This window comes from Halteromyces radiatus (assembly GCF_025201355.1).
Source record: "Halteromyces radiatus strain CBS 162.75 chromosome Unknown BX664scaffold_3, whole genome shotgun sequence".
Classification (NCBI taxonomy): Eukaryota; Fungi; Mucoromycota; class Mucoromycetes; order Mucorales; family Cunninghamellaceae; genus Halteromyces; species Halteromyces radiatus.
Genome location: NW_026251689.1, coordinates 2,225,361 through 2,237,957, shown reverse-complemented (window position 1 = coordinate 2,237,957; position 12,597 = coordinate 2,225,361). Strand labels below are relative to the sequence as shown.

At 32.8% G+C, this 12,597-nt stretch overlaps 5 protein-coding genes across 5 annotated transcripts; 3 read left to right on the top strand and 2 right to left on the bottom strand.

Annotated features, from left to right (window-relative positions):
* Window positions 1-82: 82 nt before the first annotated feature.
* BX664DRAFT_384773 (uncharacterized protein) lies at window positions 83-1,462 on the bottom strand. The gene is made up of 7 exons (XM_051549203.1): window positions 1,361-1,462; window positions 1,095-1,250; window positions 886-1,041; window positions 750-782; window positions 532-653; window positions 343-469; window positions 83-258 (listed from the first exon to the last, which is right to left on the bottom strand). The coding sequence occupies exons 1-7, from the start codon at window positions 1,446-1,448 to the stop codon at window positions 110-112; spliced, it is 831 nt and encodes a 276-aa protein (XP_051401777.1). The 5' UTR covers window positions 1,449-1,462; the 3' UTR covers window positions 83-109.
* Window positions 1,463-1,490: 28 nt separating this feature from the next.
* On the bottom strand, window positions 1,491-3,772 carry BX664DRAFT_329448 (kinase-like domain-containing protein). Its single transcript, XM_051544786.1, has 4 exons — window positions 3,666-3,772; window positions 2,475-3,596; window positions 2,164-2,410; window positions 1,491-2,088 (listed from the first exon to the last, which is right to left on the bottom strand). The coding sequence occupies exons 1-4, from the start codon at window positions 3,666-3,668 to the stop codon at window positions 1,652-1,654; spliced, it is 1,809 nt and encodes a 602-aa protein (XP_051401776.1). The 5' UTR covers window positions 3,669-3,772; the 3' UTR covers window positions 1,491-1,651.
* A 355-nt stretch (window positions 3,773-4,127) lies between these two features.
* Window positions 4,128-6,152, top strand: BX664DRAFT_329445 (uncharacterized protein). The gene is made up of 6 exons (XM_051544785.1): window positions 4,128-4,518; window positions 4,619-5,073; window positions 5,155-5,357; window positions 5,432-5,816; window positions 5,882-5,940; window positions 6,013-6,152. The coding sequence occupies exons 1-6, from the start codon at window positions 4,282-4,284 to the stop codon at window positions 6,072-6,074; spliced, it is 1,401 nt and encodes a 466-aa protein (XP_051401775.1). The 5' UTR covers window positions 4,128-4,281; the 3' UTR covers window positions 6,075-6,152.
* An 821-nt stretch (window positions 6,153-6,973) lies between these two features.
* Window positions 6,974-9,352, top strand: BX664DRAFT_329444 (WD40-repeat-containing domain protein). Its single transcript, XM_051544784.1, has 7 exons — window positions 6,974-7,584; window positions 7,691-8,205; window positions 8,288-8,620; window positions 8,701-8,728; window positions 8,788-8,878; window positions 8,974-9,057; window positions 9,129-9,352. The coding sequence occupies exons 1-7, from the start codon at window positions 7,134-7,136 to the stop codon at window positions 9,193-9,195; spliced, it is 1,569 nt and encodes a 522-aa protein (XP_051401774.1). The 5' UTR covers window positions 6,974-7,133; the 3' UTR covers window positions 9,196-9,352.
* A 2,322-nt stretch (window positions 9,353-11,674) lies between these two features.
* Window positions 11,675-12,336, top strand: BX664DRAFT_364891 (uncharacterized protein; the record flags this gene model as incomplete). The annotated part of the gene is made up of 2 exons (XM_051548438.1): window positions 11,675-12,004; window positions 12,292-12,336. The coding sequence occupies 2 exons, from the start codon at window positions 11,675-11,677 to the stop codon at window positions 12,334-12,336; spliced, it is 375 nt and encodes a 124-aa protein (XP_051401773.1).
* Between the last annotated feature and the right edge of the window lie 261 nt (window positions 12,337-12,597).

Here is a 12,597-nt window from a genome sequence, read left to right as displayed (position 1 = left end):
TTATTCACTATATAATGATATCATCACAGTCTTATCAATAAAAATAACATAAGAGTTTATTTCTCAATAAATAGTAGGTGACTAAAATAAAATAAAATAAAATATATAACTAATAAGGATCCCGGTTTTCTGCGCGCTTGATGGTATCATATAATATTTGACATTCCTGAGGAGGGTCGATTTTGCCTTCAAGTAATTCTTCCGCCTTGACAGTTCGTCCATAAAATTCTGCATTCGTCTTGGGTAGTTCAAATAGGCCTATCAAAAAAAAAAAAAAGGAAGTGAATTAATGATGTCTTTTGTTCATTTTTTTCTGCCGTCTCTAAATGTCTTCTTGATTACCTGTGCCTTCCACACTCAAACCAGCAAATAATCCTTTGGACTTGACATAAGAATACATGGGAACTACCTTGCCTTTAGATGATGTAGCACTATAATTTCCTCCACTTCCCAAGGGACCAATAGATACCTAAAAAAAAAAAAAGAATATGATCAGATATTATATTTTATTTTCATCAAATTAAGACTTACTGCAAGATCTCCTCCCAAACTGACATTGCCTTTTGTTTTGAAAGCGTTCACAGCTTCATCACTATTTAGAATCAACACTATATCAGTGATATTGGCACCTGCTTGGAAACCAAAACCAACACCTATTAGATAAAAAAAAAAAAAAAATACGAACGATTAACCTATTTTTTTTTTTCATTAATCTGATTTTGACTTTGTTCTTTTTTTTTTTTCGGTACCTCCTGTAGCAATGGCAGAAGGAGCAGACCAACCTAAAGAATGAACAAAGAAAATAATCAGATGACTCATTTTCATAATATCTACCTTATCTTTCTTTTCTTTTCCTTTTTTTTTTTTATGTTATTATCCACTTACGACCATCAGGAAGACGAGATACCACAATACCATTTCCAGCTTTTCCAGCCACCAAAAATCCAGCCTTCACTACTGTAAAAATTGCCAATCCTTTTGCTTCTTGGATCACTTTGACAGGAATCACATTATCAAAACCTGTTTCGACTTCTTCTTTTTCTATATTATAAAAAGTTAACATGATTTTTTTTATATATATATGAAAGGTTTACCGATAAAGGATTGAAGAATACGGGAAGCTTTGGCAGAAGTTTCAGTCAAAGTACCCATAACAGGTGTATTGATATTGTTGCTTTCTGCAAAAGTGTTCACACTACGTCCTGCTTGTTGTCCAAACGTACTTGCTTGTTTTCCAAAAGCACTTGCACCTTGAAATATATGGCATAACGACATCAAAAAAAAAAAAAAAAAAAAGCTTATCAGGATCTATCTATACCAATGGTCATCTCCATCCGATTTACATCTTTATTCAATTTACCTTGACTCGCTTGCTGTCCAAGTTTGGAAGCACCTTGACTAGCTTGTTGACCAAATTTAGAGGCTTGTTCTTTGAATTGATTGAACATTATATGTATTTAATAAAAAATAAAAAAAAAAAAAGTTAGAGAAGGGAAAGAAAAAAATTGGCGGAGCTAACTTTATTTGAAAACACTGGGAAACAGAATAAAGTGTATACTAAAAATACAATAAACTAAATAAAATATAAATAATATAAGGGAATAAATAGTAAGAAAATGTCAAATAATAATAATAATAATAATATAATCATCTACTGTTGAAACCAAGGTAGTCGTTCAATATCATCCAAAGATATCCGTAGTTCAGGTTGTCGTACAAGTATTCGTTCCACCACGTCCTTTGCTTGTGAGCTAATAGCTAAATGACAATGAAGATCCCATGTCTTTGGCCATTTGATTTGAGCACGTACAATTCGATAAAACATTTGTGTCACCCGTTCACCTTTTGATACGTCATATCGGAATGGAAGATATCCCACTAATAAACTATACAATATAATACCTAGAGCCCAAGTATCAGTTTGTCTTCCATCATAACCTTTACTTTGTACAATTTCTGGTGCTGCATAATCTTCACTACCACATCGTGTTGTAAGAATGGGTGAATCCGGGTCAATCACACGCGCTAAACCAAAATCAGTCACCTTCAAACTAGGTTCATGTCGTTCATTCATATGTATCAAAATATCTATAAATAATAATATATTTTAGTGGTTCATTCATCCTTATCATTATTGTTTTTATATTATTTTCATCTATTTACTTTCCAATTTGAGATCCCGATGAACAATATTATGCTTGTGCATCCATTTTACCACATGAACCAATTGTAAAAAGATTTGTTTGACCAAATTTTCATCCACTTTTTCATCCATAGCATGAAGACGCTGATGTAGTTGTTGAACAAAATCAAAAAGTTCCACACCTTTTGCATATTCCAAAATGATACATAAACTATGTTCTGTTTCCATGGTAGCTTCTATTCGAACAATATGTGGATGATCGATAAACTATATAGAAGATGAGTTAAAATGATGAAACTTTTTTTTATTTATTTATTTATTTTATGATTACCTTCAAAACACCGACTTCACGTTCAATACTGGATCGAACCCTTGGATTTTTCATCATACCCAATTTGTTGATGGTTTTAATGGCAAAAAATTCAGGACCCTTGTTCTTTTGATGATTGTGTCGTTCACCTAGATAAACTTTGGAAAAAGCGCCCATACCCAATAATCGTCGTATATAAAAGTCACCTAATTGTTTGTCGATTAAATCTTCATCTTCATCATTGTTGAGAGTAGTAGAAGCTTGAGTCGTTTCACGTACCATCCCACCTATTTTTCTTTTATCAAAGGTTGATTTTTGGATATTCAAAGATGTAATTCGATTATCATCCATATCGCCTAACATTGGATGATCTGATAACTGTGGAATGACATCGTTCTTATGCACAAAAGAAGGTGAAATGGCAATGATGGGTATGCTTGTTGATGTAGTTGGAGAAGGAGGAGTCACAGGAGAATTAGGTAATGCTGGTATATGTAGTGCAGAAGAGGAAGGATCAGCTGATGATGGTATATTGGATGCTGGTACTGAAATGGACCCAGATCGTTGTTGCTGATGATGGTGTAATTCATAAGGAAGCTTATGAGGCGTACTAGATGTTGTAGTATTCGGTACTGGACTTGGTAATGGCATAATTTGATCATCATCATCGTCGTCGTCTTGGTAATAAGGAGGTCGAAATCGATAGGACCGAGCACGTCGTACTTTAGTTACCAATTCTTGTTGTTGATCTGAAAGAGTATCAGAGAATTGTTGTTGTTGTTTGATGTCATTGGTTGGAGTTGGAGCAGTATTTGTTGACTGTAATTGATTATTATTATTATTATTATTGTTATTCATAATAATAATATTTCGTAAACGACTTGCATAAGTTGGAGTATTTTCTTCAAGTGGAGTTGGAGTTATATGTTGAGGTTTTTCAATAGAAAAAAGTCGAGGAGGAGGACGTGGTATTGCAATATCTGAAGTTTCAAAAAATGAAGCATTTTTTGTTGAGACTGTTGTAGTTGTATCTAAAGTTGTATTGTCTAAGTTTGTAATAATGCCTAACCCTATTGAGGCTTGACGTCGATGTCCAAGAGAAGGGTTTGGTTTATTCAACTGTGAATTGTGAGATTCCAAGGACTAATAAATAAATATATAATAATAATTGTAAGTGTTTGTTTGTTTATTAAAAAAAAAAAAAGAAGTTACCATCAAGTAAACCAAGAGAATTAGACAATATAATAAAAAGAAAGTGAATAACTTTTTTTAAGGTATAGAAACAAAATAAATAAATAAAATAAAGAAACAAAAAGAAGACAAAGAGAGAGAGAGAGAAGAAAAGGAGAAAAAAAAATTTAAAACGAAAAATAAAGAAAAATCGGTGTTTTTTCTTGACTAAGGCGGTCCCAAATGGACCAATGAAATTGATAATCTTGAAAGAAACCCACAAAAGGGAAAAGTTCCTTTCTAACATTGACATCACTTACAAAAAAAAAAATGTTATAATAAATATCTTGAAATCGGTCTTCTTTTCGGTCTTTCTTTATTAAAGATGTTTTTTTTGAGTGATAAATTTAACTTACTTGTTTTGCCACGCATTTGTCTGAGTTTGCAATTTGATCTCTTTTTGCTTGAAGCGATCAGCTGAACTTTTTCTTTTTTTTTTTTTTATTTTCTCGGACACTCTTTCCCTTATTCTCTCCCTTCTTCTTCTTATCACAACGACTACTATTCTTATTCATATATATATATTTATTTATTAGAATAGTAGGTTATTTTATTTACACCATACTTTTTTTTTTTTTTTGTAATTTGAAAGAGAATAATGGATCAAACACTACCTACTACTTCAAATACAACTCCAACTAGTTCACCAAACATTCAAATGCATACACCTCCTATACCAACTACAACAACAAGTCAAAGTCCTTCTTCTGCATATGGTGTTTCTTCAAGAACAGTGAGAACTAATTGGATACGTTTCTTACGTGATTCATGGCGACGTATTTCACGTACAAGTAAACTTATTCTTGGTACAACCTTCGTTATTGGATTCACACAAGTAAAAAAAAAAAAAATAGAACTGTTTATCTATTATGAAACAAATGATTACAAATGATCTTATTATTTTATCTTTTTTTTATTATTATTATTTTGATTAGATAATTATTACTATTATCATGCTAGCTATCGGTTCCAATCAAACTTGTGACAAACCCTTGAATATCTATTTGATCGTTTTTGTGATTCGACTTGGTCTATCACTTCCACTTTTATTATACCAACATTTACGACCTTCAGGAAGAAATAGGAATGCAACATCAGCAATTGCAGATGTTACTGTGGCAACAACAACAAGACCTTCAAGACAAACTTCATCATCGGTCCCTTCTAACAGAAACAACGCTATTGAATCATCACCGTCATCTTCATCATCTTCATCATCTTCATCTTCACCATCGTCCTCAATTATATGTGAAGAAACAGCAAGGAGGCAGTCATCGAGAGCTGCATCAACGCAACAGCAGCAAGAGCAGCAACAGCAACAACAGCAACACAGATCAGAAAATACATCAATGGATACTCGGCCAACTATGATTCGTAGCTTCCTAGATAGGTAAATTAATGAATATAGTGAATAGTAGTATCGATATCTCATTTTTTTTTTTTTTTTTTTTTTTTTTTTACTTATGATTAGGGTCAAGTCTTTATTGGATCTTATATCTATACTTTGGTTTGTAGTTGGCAACTATCTTATATTCACAGCTTCTGATCAATGCCATCGTGATGCTAGATATTTGTTTTACACAACTTTGACTTGGATCTTACTGGGTTACTTTCTTGTCTTGATTCCATTGTTACTATGTGCCACTGTGGTATTTTGTTTACCGTGTTTACTAGGTAATTTACACATGTATATAGTCTGTACTAATTTATATCTCTGACTTCTTTTTTGTTATTATTATTTTTGGTAGTGGCTATGCGAGCCATGAACGTTGATTATGCTACTGGAATGGTTGGGGCAAATAAAAGTGAAATCCAAGAAATACCTGTTTACAAATATAAACCATCTCCCACAACGGATCATTGTGAAATAGATCAAAGACAAACATCTTCATCTTCATCAGCACCATCGGTATCATCATCATCTCTATCTTCACCATCATCCTCATCCACTCCTCACTTCTCTACTAAAATGAAAAAGAGATTTGTACCACGTCTATTCTCTCTTCGACCAAAACGAAATCAGGATCAGGATGAAGAAAGCACCTATGAGGATCTCACTATGGATCCCAACGATGCTACTTGTACTATTTGTTTATCTGATTATGAAACGGATGATTTTATTTGTAAATTACGGTAAGTTATATTTATATATGTATGTATTCTCATTGACTTCATATTTTATTTTATTCTGAACTTAGATGCAAACATCATTTCCATAGAGATTGTGTTCATGAATGGCTGGCCCTGAATTACAAATGTAAGATCTTATATATTAAAAGAAATTCGGGACATGTGATTTACTTTTTTTTTTTTTATGTGGTTTACTTAGGTCCTTTGTGTCAGCGGGATTTCCGGAGGAAAAAGACAGAACAAGAAGAACAAGAAGTGTAGCTTACAAGATTTGGATTAGATCAGTTGTATATTATTTGGCAATGAAAAACAATAAATTTTTCTATGGGTAAAATCAAATTGTTTCATATATCATGTCGATCGTTTTATGTCTTCTTTATATTTGCTATCGACAAATCCGTAGTAATATTCAATGTTAGTTGGACTTCTCTGAATTGTATGAACTTTCTTTTTTCATTGAGGGAATTATCTATAATGTATGTTCTCTTAAAAAAAAGCTTCAATTTGTCATACTAGGAAATAAGGAGCAGGGAAGGAAGGTAAGATATGCATTATTGAATCATGAAGAAACAAAAAATATATATTGATAATGGCTTCCCCAATGAGAAACAACCCTTGAAAAAGTCCAAAAAAGGCAAATGCAAAGAGGTATCTATTCTATTAGATGTCTTTTTTTTTTTATATATAAATGCAATAGTATTTCTTTTTTATGATTCATTATGAAGACGATGATGTGTAAAAAGAAAGTCTTTTCTTAAAAAAGAATATATTACTCACTGTTCTCTCTATGATTTACGAAATACGTGTTTATTATTGGCTTATCATTTGATCGGTGAAATGCAGACCAATGATACTAAACTTCATGCAAGTTAAAAAAAAAAAAAAAGACCAGGATTTCAATGGATGAATTTATTTAATGTATAGTTTTTATCTGATCTATATATATATAATAGTAATGATTTGGAGATTAAGTAAATGTTTTTCAATACAATTATGTATTAGGCGGAAGATGAAAGAGCTTGACGATATCCCATACAAAGAAATTTAGGGCGTCAAAAAAGAAAACAGGTTTCTAAATATGGTATATTTTTTTTTGTTTTGCGCAACCCTGAGTTCTGCACATGTTTTGACTTGCTTTGTTTGGATTTTTATATACTTTTTTTTTTTCTTTTTCTTTTTTCCTTTCTTCTTCTTTTCTTTTTTTCATTTTTCTTTTTGTATTTCTTGGAAATACATTATTATTCCTTTCTTTTCCTACCTATTACTACTTGTTTCCTTATTCACCATCCTTTGAAAATCACCTTGTCCTTTCTATACAACATGGTTTATCAGCAAGAAAATGGTAGTAGTTTTGGTAACAGCAAGTCAGCAACCAATATCTGTTCTCATCAATTATCAATACCTGTAGCCACTATTAATCACGATGTGGTGATGACTGAAGCTATACCTATTCAACAACAACAACAACAACAACATACTATGCCTCATCACTCTCATCGCTTTATACTTGGTCATGGAGGTATTTCCGGTAGTCATTCCATGGGTGTCAAAACACCAACAAGATGTATGAAAAAACAACGTTATCATGGTGCCTCTTCTTTGAATAGAACAAATGCATCTATACAAGCTTCAAAAGTTGCTTTTTATGTTGCTCCTCCTCGCCTTCAAAGACATCGGCATCAACAACGCCAACAAGTTCAACAAATTCACTCTTCTAATCGACTTGGATACTTACAGAATAATGAACCCCTGACAAATGGCAAGAAAATAGGTAAGGAGGAATAATATATATATGTATATATATATAAATAAAAGGAGGAGGGGGGGTACGAAATACATGTAATGAAACTTACTCGAATGATTATATATTTCTATAGATTTTCTCCTTGAACTTCCTTACGAACTATCGATTCATATATTATCGTACTTGGATATATTCTCTTTAATTCAACTCTCCTTAGTATCACATGGTTATCATTCTTTATATCGAAACAAGGATGTTTGGCGTCAACGTGTGATGAAACAAGAATGGCAATTTTCACTTTCCAAGTTATTACCATCTATGGAATTGGATTGGCTTCATGTATATAAACAACGATATCAATTAGATCAAAGGTGGACAAACGGAAAAGTGAATACTCATTATTTAGTAGGACATCGTGATTCAGTTTATTGTTTACAATTCGACAACAACAAAATCATCACCGGTAGTCGTGATCGCACACTCAAGATCTGGGATATGACTACTTATCGATGTACTCATACATTACATGGCCATCGTGCAAGTGTACTTTGTTTACAATTCAATGATAAAATCATGGTTTCTGGTTCTTCGGACAAATCGCTAATTATATGGGATATGAAAACTTTACAACCAATCAAAGTTCTACAGGTTGGCAAGACATATATATATATATATATATATATATATATATAAAACTAATGTTTTGTTATTATTGATAATGATGATTTAGGGACATACTGCGGGTGTATTAGACTTGGCATTTGATGATCGATATATTGTCAGCTGTTCCAAAGATGCAACTATCAGGATATGGGATATCAACAATGGCGATCTATTACGAACTATTTATGCTCATCATGGACCTGTGAATGCGATCAAATTATATGGCGATAATGTCGTTTCTGCTTCTGGAGATACTTTGATTAAAATGTGGAATGTAAAAACTGGTGCTTGTATTCGCGAATTTGCTGGACACTCCCGTGGGTTGGCTTGTGTACAATATGACGGTAAACGAATCATCAGTGGATCTAATGATAGAACCATTCGAGTATGGGATGCTGAGGTAAGGGATTACTCTATTAATATATATATGATGATGAAAAATGGAAAAGATTGATGTTTTTGTTTTTATTTCTTCAATAGACAGGTAAATGTACCATGGTCTTTGAAGGTAGGTATCTATTATTTATATATTCTTTACTATACTTACTTTTAATTTTTTCATTCTAGGTCACACTGATCTAGTTAGAACATTACATTTCAATGGTGACCGAATCGTTAGTGCTAGTTACGATTTGAGCGTACGTGTCTGGGATATCAGGTAAAAAAAAAAAAAAAAAAAAAAAAAAATTAAAAATAGATATATAGATATATTTGTACTGATGATGACGATGATGTTATTATATTTGTTATAAGATCGAATGCCTGTTTATTGAATTTCCAAAGTGGTCATACTAGTTGGATCTTTGATGTACATTTTGATAAAACCAAGATTGTGAGGTAAATAGATAAAATATGTATATATATAAATATTCATCTTACTGACTTAATTTTTTTATATATTGATTTAGTGCAAGTCAAGATCATAGAGTATTAGTGATGGACTTCTCTCAAGGATTAGATACCCAATATTTTTGAATACAAGATTAGATTAGATTCTATTTACGCTTTTACTTTTTATAGTTTTTATTCTTATCACCTTTTTCTTTGTACAAATTTTATTTATTCATAGTCTTCCTTTTTTTTTTTTAACCGATACTTTTACCGGTACTTTGTTAATTATATCAAAACTATCATAACAACAATGATTATACATAATTCGAATAATAAAAAAAGAAAAAAAGAAAAGAAAAGAAAGAAACTGATTTTCTAATGTTGATCCATCAGAAAAAAGGCGGTTTCTCTATACGTAGTAATATCCATCAATTGTATACCGGGAAACTTACCGGGTTCAATCTACTGTAGTTTCCATTTCAGGAGAATTTGATGTCTCAAGAAGTTGTTAAAAAAAATGTAATATTGGATAGATAAAATATCTTTTGAAATGTCAGCCGAGTAATAGGATTTATATACATCATACCATTATTATTATTATTTGATCTTATTAAAAAATATAGCCAATATATATATATGCACAGACCAGTTGTGGAGTGTAGAAGACTTTTTTTTTTTTTTTTTTTTTTTTTTTTTTTTTTTGAATATCCGTCCGGGGGATGAATGGAAGAAAAGATAAAAAACTTCTCCTTGGTATCTCAAAGTGAAGACAAAAGGAGACAAGATTTCCCATAACCTAACCATCCCTTTCTCTATATCTCTCTCTCTCATATATATAATCCCCTCTACCCCTTTTCATTTCCCTCTGACCGTTTTCTTACCCGAAGTTCATTTGAAATTGGGTAGTTAATATTTTACACCCCCGCCTCCTATCCCAAACTACTAATATTTCATTTTCTCTTGGTTGATTTTTTTATTTTTTTTTTTTTCTCTTTCTTTCTTTCTTTCTTTTATTTTTTTTTTTCTTCTTCTTCTTCTTCTTCATTTTTTTTTATTATTATCTTGTACTCTTATATACATTCTTTTTTATTAACTTCTACTCTCCTTACACGTGTACTCTTTTTATATTTACGTTTATGCACGGTTCAGCTGAGCAAGACTTTATGAACCTTTTTTCCACTTCAACTTCAACGCCTCCAAATTCAGCCACTACAACGTCAATCATGAATTCTTATATCTCTTCCGATCTTCACTATGATTTTCCTCAACAGACAATAAGTACAACAGATTCCAATGCACATGTATTTTGGGAATCTCCTGGTATGACGACCGATACTATCATACCACAACAGCAATCCATAAGAAATTCCTCATCAACTTCGACACTGAATGAGCCTATCCCAGCAAGTAAACATACACCTTTATCTATCCTTGGTTTTCATGGTATGTAATATTAAAAAAAAAATAAGGTGCATAAATAATAATAATAAAAAAAATACGGCTATCATTATATCACCATCTTTTAATCTCACATTATTCCCTTCCTCTTCTTCTATTATATATCAAAGGTATTATGATGGATCATCAAGAACAACAAAAGGATCAACGTCATTCGAAACCGATTATCATGACTCCCACTTATTCAACACCAGTATCTACATATCTTAGGACTTCATCTCATTCATATCAAAGACCAAATCTTCGCCCGTCGCCATCAACATTTTATCATCGTGCATCATTACCCAATATATACTCAACCACTGATACAAATGCTTCTTTTAAAAATATATCTGATACTTTCATCTTAAATACTAACGACACATTCCCATTACTTACTTGGAAACAAAGTATTGGGCATAGTAATCAGCATTTGCGACCTCATACTCCACTAGATGAATCTACAAGGAAGCGAACAAAATCAATGGATAGTATTAATGGTGATCAAATGAACATCATAGGACAACAACATCAGCAAAAGCAGCAAGATTATCATCCGGATCAATTTCTTCTATATCATCCAACTCGTATTCAACAACATCCTCCACAGATACATTCTCTCCAACAACCGATGGAATCAGAATCCGATCCTCTTGCAGGTACCATCGCCTTCTCCAATAATATGTTAGGATCTGATTTGACAGATCATTTCGTGGACGATATTTCCAGTCTCAGCACACTGTACCAACACCAGCAGTCTAATATCAAATCATCCATATCCACTGACTGTTCATCATCTACGATCTCTTCGACAGCTACTTTGAAACCAGTGGATGATGATTTATTATCATCAAATGCAAAAAAGAACCAGCGTTACAGTGACAATGACAATGATGACAACGACGATGTCAGCAGTATCCACTCCACTGAAACTGAAATAGATGATAGCAATGGGAACAATGTCAACGACACCAACAGATCAGCCTCCACTTTACTCTCGCCACCATCCAGGCATAGCCGCAGAACGTTGAATTCATCCACAGCATCACCATCTCCTTCTTCGTCTTCAGCCTCCTCTTCCTCATCGTCGTCACCATCATCCAATACCTCTGCCTCCTCTATGGAATATGATTATCCAGCACTCAATGAAGCCGATCTGGACGCCGCCACTAGAGATGCAAGTGCTATGCCCCGGCGTCAAAATCCTCGTTATGAACATGATGTGTATACTCCACGATGGGTCCGTTACACTGGTCAGCTCAAGCAAGGTTACTGTGAAAGTTGTCAGCCTATGGGCAAATGGCTTCAATTGAAAAACAGTGCTTACTGGTATCATAAACAATTCTTCCATGGTATTTCTTCTGTCTCTGGTCAACCATTTGCTCCCCCTTTGGAACAACGCATCAACAAAGAAAGTGATCTTTTGGAAGGACTTTGTCATCAATGTCTTCAATTTGTTCCCATCTGCAATACAAAACGGAAAAATAGTGTTTTATGGTATAGACATGCCCACAAGGTAAAAAAAAAAAAAAAAAAAAAATTGTTAAAAAGAATAATACTAATTACTTATATAGTGCCATATTTACGACAAACCAAAAACAAAACTAGTTCAATCAGCCTCAACAAAGCAACATTATCCATAATCCAAATCTCCCCTACAATATGCGCCATCTATTTTTATATATCTGTATCTAGGACGATAGTAATTAGTTTAGTTTAGTTTAATTATATAATATAGTCTGATAGTAGTAGTTTGTTTAACATTCCATCTTTTTTTTTTTTTTTTTTTTTTTGATATTCCAGAGAGTCACTCCCCCTTTGGATCTATCTTTGTACAAGGCCCATTGAATACGCTTCTTCCTTCCCGACAATAAACTCTTTTTTTTTGTCTTTTATTTTTCTCTATCAATATGGTCTTTATGATCATCTTGCTCTTTGGTAACTCATTATCACACTTCTTTTGATATTATTTTCCTCATCCAGACTATTCATCGTCATAGGCCATATAGGAGCTATAAAAAAAAAGAGTGTCATCACCATAACAACCATCATTCTCATCAGAATGACGGCTCCACACACATGACCCTAATTCTTTTGGATGCTTCTCCC

What these genes read in the sequence shown, in the direction of transcription:
- BX664DRAFT_384773 (XM_051549203.1), bottom strand. Translation starts at nt 1,448, where the DNA reads ATGTTCAATCAATTCAAAGAACAAGCCTCTAAATTTGGTCAACAAGCT. An exon ending in ATCTCGTCTTCCTGATGGTC is followed by an intron (nt 783 to 885) that starts GTAAGTGGATAA and finishes TTCATTCTTTAG; the next exon opens with GTTGGTCTGCTCCTTCTGCC. An exon ending in TTTGAGTGTGGAAGGCACAG is followed by an intron (nt 259 to 342) that starts GTAATCAAGAAG and finishes TTTTTTTGATAG; the next exon opens with GCCTATTTGAACTACCCAAG.
- BX664DRAFT_329448 (XM_051544786.1), bottom strand. An exon ending in GTGAAGTCGGTGTTTTGAAG is followed by an intron (nt 2,411 to 2,474) that starts GTAATCATAAAA and finishes TCTTCTATATAG; the next exon opens with TTTATCGATCATCCACATAT. An exon ending in TCGGGATCTCAAATTGGAAA is followed by an intron (nt 2,089 to 2,163) that starts GTAAATAGATGA and finishes TATTATTTATAG; the next exon opens with ATATTTTGATACATATGAAT.
- BX664DRAFT_329445 (XM_051544785.1), top strand. Translation starts at nt 4,282, where the DNA reads ATGGATCAAACACTACCTACTACTTCAAATACAACTCCAACTAGTTCA. An exon ending in GATTTTATTTGTAAATTACG is followed by an intron (nt 5,817 to 5,881) that starts GTAAGTTATATT and finishes TTCTGAACTTAG; the next exon opens with ATGCAAACATCATTTCCATA. An exon ending in GCTGGCCCTGAATTACAAAT is followed by an intron (nt 5,941 to 6,012) that starts GTAAGATCTTAT and finishes TGGTTTACTTAG; the next exon opens with GTCCTTTGTGTCAGCGGGAT.
- BX664DRAFT_329444 (XM_051544784.1), top strand. Translation starts at nt 7,134, where the DNA reads ATGGTTTATCAGCAAGAAAATGGTAGTAGTTTTGGTAACAGCAAGTCA. An exon ending in TTCGAGTATGGGATGCTGAG is followed by an intron (nt 8,621 to 8,700) that starts GTAAGGGATTAC and finishes TTTCTTCAATAG; the next exon opens with ACAGGTAAATGTACCATGGT. An exon ending in GTACGTGTCTGGGATATCAG is followed by an intron (nt 8,879 to 8,973) that starts GTAAAAAAAAAA and finishes ATTTGTTATAAG; the next exon opens with ATCGAATGCCTGTTTATTGA.